Source organism: Pundamilia nyererei, unplaced genomic scaffold (genome assembly GCF_000239375.1).
Source record: "Pundamilia nyererei isolate P.nyererei 1_Seehausen unplaced genomic scaffold, PunNye1.0 scaffold00036, whole genome shotgun sequence".
In the NCBI taxonomy this organism is placed as follows: Eukaryota; Metazoa; Chordata; class Actinopteri; order Cichliformes; family Cichlidae; genus Pundamilia; species Pundamilia nyererei.
In genome coordinates, this window is record NW_005187437.1 from 184,277 (window position 1) to 193,675 (window position 9,399).

Below are 9,399 nucleotides of genomic sequence, written 5' to 3' on the forward strand. Positions count from 1 at the left end.
TAGCAAAGTAGCAAATACACACTTTGAAACCCCTTCACGAAGCTGCTAGTGATCAAGATCACTTTAAAAAAATTACAAAAGACTCACTTGAAGCAAAATATAAAGAAATTATGGGTGTCTAAAGACTTTTGCACTGTACTAGTTGTACAGCATTCAACACGGAGAATGAAAAAACTAGAATATTTTTATAGCGACGACTCATTCCACATTCCCGCTCCAGCTTTTTGATTGACTGCAGATGGGATTAAAAACTGAACTGCAACATTACTCAACAGCTTCATCGCTTTTTTCATTTAAGTGTTTGGTTTTTTTTTATGCAGCATAGTGATTTGTACTGAATGATGTTCTCAGCATTTCGTAGAAGCGCTGATAAATGACTTAAACAGCATCAATCAGCTCTACAATTTACAGGACAGAGATGCACGCACTGTGATTGGCTGGCAGCCAAGCGGCGCAGGCGGTCACCTGGTGGAGACATAAAACAGGTTTGAATGGAGGGAAGGCTCAGTAGACAAACAATTTTTGGATCTGGTGCTGAAAGATGAGACTACTGGCTTTGGCTGTGATTTGCGCTCTCATTGCTATCCAGGATGGACGGAGTGTGGGAGCAGCTCTGCAAGGAGTCGACCCTGCACAGAGAACACATGCAACAGGTGGCTACTGAAGTCTAATATTTTTTTATTTGTTATTTATTACAGCATTATGCTATTCATTTAGCACTATTAGTACAGACAGGAAACGTGTCGCCTCAAGAGTTGCAGCCAGTTAGGTTTTTATAGGCTTTGTGAATTTGGAATTTACACTAAAAATAAAGGGTTTGAAAAAATGTAGTTTCACGTCTCAGAATACAGGCTAGAGGGGTGCAAAAAATCATGAAATTCTCAGCCCTAAATTGAATCAAAATGTTTGAATCATTCAGAAGCTGAGCCTGCTATAGGTATACGGAGTCTAATGTATATACTTTTTGTTCCTACTAATCTGCTGCACTTTTAGGTTGTCTTGCATTCAGTCTTCTGTCTACTTCATGCCAAAGCAGCTTGATGGGGTTTATGTCTGCAGTTTGTGCCTGTTTCCTTCTCGTAATACTTTGGCACACTATCTTGTTGTAATACAGTTCTTCTCAGTGTTGCAGGCCCCACTGCACCGATGACCAGAACAATGTGGAGTAAAACTAAATCAAATGAATCTGACTTTTGCAGACAAAATAGACTTAAAGGAAAATGTTGAGGCTTGTTCAAAATGCTGATATTAAAAATTGCGAGATCTGAACTGTTTCTATCTTTTGAAGTGGGGCAGAAAAGTTTGAGTAACTGTAGCTGTAGGATGAAGCGCTGAGCCTCCTGTTCTCTCATCATTATGAAAGCAATATACAGTCTTACTATCATTAGGACTGTATTTTCCTTATGATTCATGGATTAGCAGAGGATTTGGACATAATCAGTAACAGACAGGGTATCCATGTGAAATATTTGCATCAACCATGAAGGCTTTGTTGACTCCTGTGGCTGTTTTAAGTGAAAATTATGATGTTCTAATTGACTGTCTTAATTTTGATATGAAGCTAAAAAACAAACAAACAATAAACCCATAATTTGGTATAAAAATAATTGACACATAGATATTTCATGGTCATAAAATCCTCTTTTTAAAAACAAAAGTACATGTCAAACTAAAATAATCTAAAAAAGAAAAAAAATACATGAGTTACCTCATCAAACACTGTGTGTGTGATGATGACTGATTCAATAGATTGTGTAGCAGGTTGCAGCTGCACGTACTCTGCTGTGTTTGTGTATTTGCAGTTGTGGACTGATGTGTCTGGGGTTTGCCTTCAGGAGCAGTGTCCTCTGCATTCAGGAGAACAGCAGGCGACTTCCTGGCAGAGGATCCGAGCCTCTGCTTTTCCCTGAGAGAGAACGAGGACCAGAGGCAGCTCCTTTGCAATGATCGCAGAAGTAATTTCAACTACAACCCTCTCAGCCTTCGCTTTGGAAAACGCTACAACGGCTACATTTACAGAAGAGCTGTTAAAAGAGCCAGAACGAAAAAGGTTTCACCCTTCTCTCTGTTCTTGCGAGAACTGGAGGTGCCCACCTGAAACAGAGGACATGAACTGGGGAAGTATGTTATTTGTGGTGGAAAGTCAAACGGCGACAGCAGTGTTCTTAAAACTCTTTATTTAAAAAAGGTTTCCCTGATTAAAACTTTTGCACCTATCTTTAATGTAAAATTATTTTCAGATGCTACAATGGAGAGGAGAACTATGTAAATAAAATACTTTTAGAGAGCATGTCTTGTCCTGTGTCTCGTCTTAATAATCTGATGAGTTATACGAGGAGATCCTTAGTAGTAATGAAGTGATTTAATTGACTGCAGTCACAAGAGGGCACTGCAAACTAAATAACAGGGAAAATAGTCAAATGTGTTTAGTAGAATTGTAAAAAAATAAAATAAAAATGCTGAATCAAGCCAGATCAAAGCGCTTCTTATTACCGGGACATATGTAGAAATAACCTTTGAAAACATCTATCTTTGACCCTTGAGATTCTCTATGACTCCGGTTTTAGGTATGTTCATTTAGCATCTATTGGGAATCAGAATCAGAATATTTTATTTATACCAGAGCAAATTAGGTGATCACAGTCGCTCCAAGACGCTAAGAACAATAACAAACATGGAAAGGTACCAATATTAAATAATACCTTAAAAAAAACTAAAAAAAAGTTGACATTGAGGTAACCCTCTTGTCATTTGTTCCATGGTTATATACTTGTTGTACTTGTTTTTCTTTATTGCATTTCAAGTCAATAATTGACAGTTTGAGTTCTTCTAGTTTCAAGTTACTTTTTATTTTTAGTTCCTTTTTTAAAAACAAATTCATTCAGTTTGGCTCCATTTAGGTTCCAGAGGGAGTTTAATTGTTTTAATGTTTGAGCAGTTTTAGTTTAGTTTCTCTTGGCTTCAGTGGTAGTTTGTTTTTATTAATTATTTCCTCTTACCAATAACAATAATAAAATTTTGCAATGTTGTAATTGTCCACTATAGCACTACAGAACATGAGACAATTTTTTGGCAGAATACTGGTTATTGTTATTACAGCTTATTTCCTTTATTTGATTCATTACACTATTTAACAATGTAAATAAAACACATTGTTAAAGGGATTCTCTACATGTGCTTAAAACCTACTTAATAACTATAAAAACACATCCCCATAAAGTCATTGGTTCAGGTATGTGGATGACACTTGGGCGAAAATCAAATCTCAGGATGTACCACAATTCACAGATGGTGTGGTTGTGTTCCAGGGTAGGATAACATGGCCCTCTTTTTCATTTCTTCCATGTACAAGTCAGCCACAGTGGGTGAAACTGGAGAACCCATGGCACACCCATGTGTAGTTCTTGTTCATTCAGTGGTGCTAGTTTCAGTTATTGTGCAAAAGTACTGTGTATGTGTGGTAGTACAATTTTAGACACACTGAAACTTTTAGTCATACTAAATATTTCAGATTTAACTCAACAAATTTAGGCTACGTTTCCAAGTCTTTGAAGTAAAGTTTTATCAGTACAGATAAACAAGTCATTGGAATGCCTAAGATTTTATAGATCTACATGTTGATCAGCTCGATTTGAGATATTGCAGTATTATTTTTAGGTTATCATTCCAAATGATAAACTATTTTGAAGAAGGAACACATCAAATATCTTACTCTGCTGGAACTGCAGCTAATAAAACAGAACACACACCAAATATAGATGTACAAGCAATCGCATTAACTAAACAGCAACACTGAGAGGACACCCAGTAATTACAAAAAATTATCTTGAATTAAGATGTTTCTTTTCCCCCCTCTGTTTGACAAATCATCAGATGAACCCGTTTCTGCAGCATTTGTCTCATACTTGTCACAGTATTGTCCTTTGCTGTATTTTCTTTGCAGATCGCCTGATAATATCTCTGCAGTGCAGAAAAATCACGACCTATGAAACCCCTCTTTTTAAGTCAGCGCACACAGTCTAAAGCAGAGAGCCATGGTTAACAGAGAAAGTGGTTATGATGTACGTCATCTCCAAAAGGAGATTTAGGGATTTTTTTCCCCCCCGAGCCAGCTAAGCTAAGTTGGCTGTGTTGAACTTTGTTCATAGTAAACTTTTTGTCTCCTTGGAGCTAAATGAACAGGTAATACAAAACTGCTCCCCTGCCAACTTTTTTGAAATGTGCTCCTGACACAAGATTTAGAATGAATATTTCAGAAAATGAAAATTATTTCACTTTTAACTTTGATATGTTGTCTTCATCACATTTTGCCAAGAAAGCCTTCAAATGACTTCTAAATTATTGCATTTTGTCTTTTACATCAAACACAATCAAAAGTTATTTGTACTTTTCCACCAGATGATAGAACAGATTCATTATTTTGCTACAGGCTGTAACATTAACATGAACAAGCATCAAAGACACACATTCAGGAGGTGTAGTTTTATTAAGTCACACACTGCTGTTTACAACACAAGGCCAGAAAAATCACACCTCGTATCCATAAATCAGTCCTAGCTGGATACCCACATGCTTCCACTGCTACTGCACCTCGCTTCGACAGCACAGAGAAAGAAAGATTTCCCATCTAGACCCAAGTATGTGATGATTTGTCTGCTTCAAAGAAGCAACTTCAGAGGAAGGCTGTCCTTTGGCTTTGTTGATTATTTTGCTCAGTGACTCCCTGCTCTAAATTAAAACAACACGTGAAAATGCAGTTGAAGCAGTCAGTGACACTTTGTGTGTTTTTCTTGGGGGTTTTGTGTGGACTTCTAAGTGCATATGTTGGCTGACACTCTGGATCCAAAGACAGTACAGGAACAAAGGGCATAGATGTGCTAACACAATCACCGCGACAGTAACTTAGGCCTAGCGCACGACGGAAAGCAAATGTGCCCTTTTTAAAAAAAAGCATACCAGTGTTTTTTTAGACCTACAAATAATCTGGTGGCATGGAGTGAGCAGAAACATGATGTAAAACTGAAAAGTTCCCTGACAGTCTTAAAAACACTGGTACTGTTCTTCAAAATAAGGCAACACAAAGCTAGAAGAATGGGAAAGATTATGAAAGGACTGCGTGTGCGAGGACAGGCCTCACTGCATCATGGGAGTGGTACGTGGTGTGTTCACAGGTCCTTGAGGTCTTTCTGGATCCCCCACAGCGTGTCAGCGCTCTTCTTCAGCTGGGCAACCTCGTCATCAGTGAGGGTCATGTTGACCACACTGTTCACACCGTTGCTGTTCAGAATGCAGGGCAGGGACAGGAAGACCTCCTCAGCGATACCGTACATGTCCTGGAAAAGACACAAACACAAAATGAAGAAACACACCAGATGCCCTTTCTAATTCAAAACCCCAAAGGGGATTCATAAATCATGACTAATGTTGAGAACTAACTACAGAATTAACTCGTGATTTACAGCAAACGTAGCTTTGGCCTAAAGAGCCAACGTGCTGTTCTGTGTAACAGCCGCCACGTGAAAAATGGTTTTCATGGGGTGACGGTGGCTCAAGAGGCAGAGCAGGTCAGAAGGCTGGTGGTTTGATGCACGCTGCATGCCAAAGTAAGACAATATTCCCCAATTGTACGAGACAGAGTCTGTGTGTGTGTCTGACCTTGACCATGGTGGAGACGGGATGGACACGGCTCAGATTCTTGACAATGCTCTCGGTGAGGTCAGCAACGCTCAGGCCGATGGCCCAGTTGGTGTATCCCTTCAGCCTGATCACCTCATAGGCACTGAGATACAAAACACCATTATTAACATCTGTCTGCAATTAGATATTAAATGTGTTACAGGAAGCTCGATTAGTTTACCCAGGCACACTGACAGCAAGGCTTTTATTATGGGGAAAAAGTTACAGGATTGTAAATCATTCTGAGCAACATGTATAAAGCCTTCGATCTTCTTATAGCAAGTCGAAAATATGTTTATTTTTTATATTGTTTATGTTTATTTTTTGAAGCGATATGATGCTGGATGCATATAAAAAAGTACTTTGAATGAATGACATTCTTTGCCTGTTGTAATAAATCACATTATAGTACACAGTAACAGTTGCTGCTTCTGATAAACAGTAGCAGCTTCATGTATAATTTGATAACATCTCTCTGGTCTTAAATGCACAATTATTAACAGAACCCACACCTTGAAGCGAGTCCTTGCACACTTACATTAGCTTCAGCTCTGAAACTAACTAAATACAACGACTGAGGTTAGAGGTTCTATTCCCACTGGAGCCACCTTCTGTATAACTGTAATTACTTGTGGCCTTGAATAACTGCAGACATTCCCAGAATGACACACATATTTAATTACAGAAGGATACTGGCTTCGAAAACAGAACATCTGTTAGTTTGATTTGTCAGATCACCATGCGCCTTCCTTTACCATTTTCTGTTTTAACTTCTAGCGGTCAGTTTAAGTGTCCCAGCAGCATTTTTCTGATTGTATGCTTGTGATGCAGATAATTACCGATTACTGAATGCTGAAGAGGATTTCATTTACTTATATACTGATGGCACACACATATTTGCATTAGGTAGTAAGATTATGTTTGAAAAAGTTTGACTTTAAAATAAAAGGTATTTGTAGCAGGGCGCATAAATACAATTAAGTGTGTCCCTGTATTTATCCCAATTTCCTTTTTTGTTAAATTAGACAAGTTTCTCTCTGGGTACATTTGGAACAAAAACAAAAAAAAAAGACAAAAAAGAGAAAGTGGGACTGGCTGGTCTCAGGTACTGGCTACAGGGGGAGGGCATGAATAATGCCCCGGCGTGGCTGAGCTTGGAGATTTCTTCTTGTGCCTTCTCCTCTTTACCAGCCCTGATTTATGCCCAAAAGCAGCCTCCAAGTACAGGTTCTTATAATAACTCTATTGTCAAAGTTACCTTGAAAATATGGTATCAATTTCGTCGTTATTTTAAGTTGCCCTTTTTTCCCCTTCAGTCACCCATTTTGAAAAATCCCTCTTTTCAGCCTTCGTTAGTTGATGGTGCTTTTTATTTGTGGGCCTCCTTGGGTATCAGGTCTTTTTCTGATCTGTATATTCAGAATACACTTGCCTCCTTTGAACAGCTCTCATTGAAATTTGGCCTTCCAAAAAGTCACTTTTTTCGCTACTTACAAATCCGGAGTTTTGTTAAAGAGAAATCTTCCCAGTTCCCATCTAGACCTCCTTGTCATGACTTTGATAACCTTCTATCGCCTCCCCCTTCATCACAGGGCCTGATCTCTTGTCTGTATGGGAGAATATGTTCCTTTGGCAACTCCTCAACCTCGGCTATTAAAATGGCATGGGAGCAGGATTTGGGGTGTGTGATTCAGGATGACTTTTGGGATAAAATTCTGTACCGGGTCCATGGCTCCTCATTATGTGCCAAACACGGGTTGATTCAATGTAAGATTTTGCACCGCGTACACTGGACTAAAGCCAAACTAGCTCAACTATACCCCACCTTAGCCCTGATTGCGACCATTGTCATCAAACACCAGCCTCTCTAATACATATGTTTTGGTCATGTCCATCCCTCAAACAATACTGGATTAATATTTTTCTGACTTTATCAAAGATCATCCAGCTAACCCTCCAACCTGTGCCCTTAACTGCTTTGTTTGGGGTTCTTCCTGATACAGTTGTCTTGCCGACGCCCCAGGCGGATCTGGTAGCATTTCTCACCTTATTGGCAAGATGCAGAATATTGTTATGTTGGAAGTCCCCTTCTCCCCCATCCTGGGAAATCTGGATCAGAGATTCTTTGCATTTTAGCAAACTTGAAAAGATTAAATCCACCCTGCGTGGGTCTATGGCCAAATTTCTTAAGATCTGACAACCCTTTTTTGACCATGTTCAGACTTTGCGGTCCCGCAACGCTCCCAATTAGCCAGCTCAGACTTTATTCTATTTTATCTTATGTTTAACTATACGGACTCTATTGTGCCTGCGCTTTATGATGGTATTTATTTACCTACTTTATACATATTTCTTTTCTCTTACCGATCTGACTTATCTCTACAACTAAGCTGACCACTCATTATGTATTTTTTTGGTTGGTTTTGTTTTTTCTGTGTCTGTGTGTGGTTTCTGAAACTCTCCACATCTCTCTTGTACACTCAGGAACTGCTATTTTGTACTCCAGGGTTTACTATTCGTATTATTAGATTGGATCCTTTCTTTTTTCTTTTAGTACACCCACTGGTACTCCTATAATTATGAGGTGGGAGTGTATGTTTCATGTCGTTTTATGTTCTTCAAAAAGAAAACAGCATATTGTTTCATTTGTCTTTTGTAAAAATGGATGCAGAAAACTTAATACAAATATCTGAGAGAAAAAAAAAAAAAAAAGGGTATAGAGTTCAAAGTACAACCTGTCCACCACTGCCTTGTGTGTGGCCTTCCACTGCTCCTTATCGGCATCAGTGCCGATATCAGGGTTCAGCTTCTGCAGGTTGACTCCGGCCACATTTGCTCCGCTCCACACGGGCACTGAAGCAGGAATTCATGGAGCTTTTACATGCAGATATGATTTTATAATGCTGTTATTAGACCGAAGCTAATTCGGGTGTGGACTCACCGCTGGTGTCTCCGTGCTCACCCAGCACCCAGCCGTTGAAAGAGCTGGCGTGGATGCCGAGTCGCTCAGCCATCAGGTAACGGAAGCGGGCTGAATCCAGATTGGTGCCGCTGCCAATGACACGGTGCTTCGGCAGACCGCTCAGCTTCCAGGTCACATATGTCAGCACATCAACTGCATTTAAACACAAACACACAATGCCGAAAACCAAATGAATATAAATAAATAGTATTCCTAAGGGTCTTTATGAAACTCTTGCACTTACCAGGGTTGGAGACCACAATGATTGTGCAGTTGGGGCTGTACTTGGTAATCTGAGGGACGATGGACTTGAAGACATTAATATTCCTCTGCACCAGGTTGAGGCGGCTCTCTCCCTCCTGCTGGCGAACACCAGCAGTCAACACGACTAGGCGAGAGTTGGCTGTCACTGCGTAGTCTGAAGGAGGAAGAAAAGAGTAACACATGATCTGCTCAGGCATGTATTCAGACATCTTTCTGTAGCATGGGGGTCAGTGCAGCTCCAGCTCCTGACCTTTGTCTGCCGTTATCTTGGAGGTTTTAAGGAAAAGGCTGCCGTGCTGGAGGTCCATCATCTCTCCTTTAAGACGGTCCTCCATCACATCGACCAGAGCCAGCTCATCACACAGGTCCTGACCACAGGAGAAAATTCACTACTTTATTTCCACACATTTCTCCACATCTCCGCCATATTCCAGGAGACTCTGGAGCTCCCCAAGACTCCAAAGATGGGGGCGGGAGAAAAAAAAAAAAAAAAAAAA

General features: G+C 39.9%; 1 protein-coding gene across 1 annotated transcript in view; it reads right to left on the minus strand.

The window, feature by feature from the left end:
* Positions 1–4,467: 4,467 nt before the first annotated feature.
* Positions 4,468–9,399, minus strand: part of ldhba (lactate dehydrogenase Ba) — a 10,227-nt gene continuing 5,295 nt past the window's right edge. The window contains exons 3-8 of the mRNA XM_005730180.2: positions 9,153–9,270; positions 8,883–9,056; positions 8,618–8,791; positions 8,412–8,529; positions 5,656–5,779; positions 4,468–5,333 (exon numbers count right to left, since the gene is read on the minus strand). Coding sequence (XP_005730237.1) covers positions 5,166–5,333; positions 5,656–5,779; positions 8,412–8,529; positions 8,618–8,791; positions 8,883–9,056; positions 9,153–9,270 — 876 coding nt within the window. The 3' untranslated portion in view covers positions 4,468–5,165. The remainder of the gene's footprint in view (positions 5,334–5,655; positions 5,780–8,411; positions 8,530–8,617; positions 8,792–8,882; positions 9,057–9,152; positions 9,271–9,399) is intronic.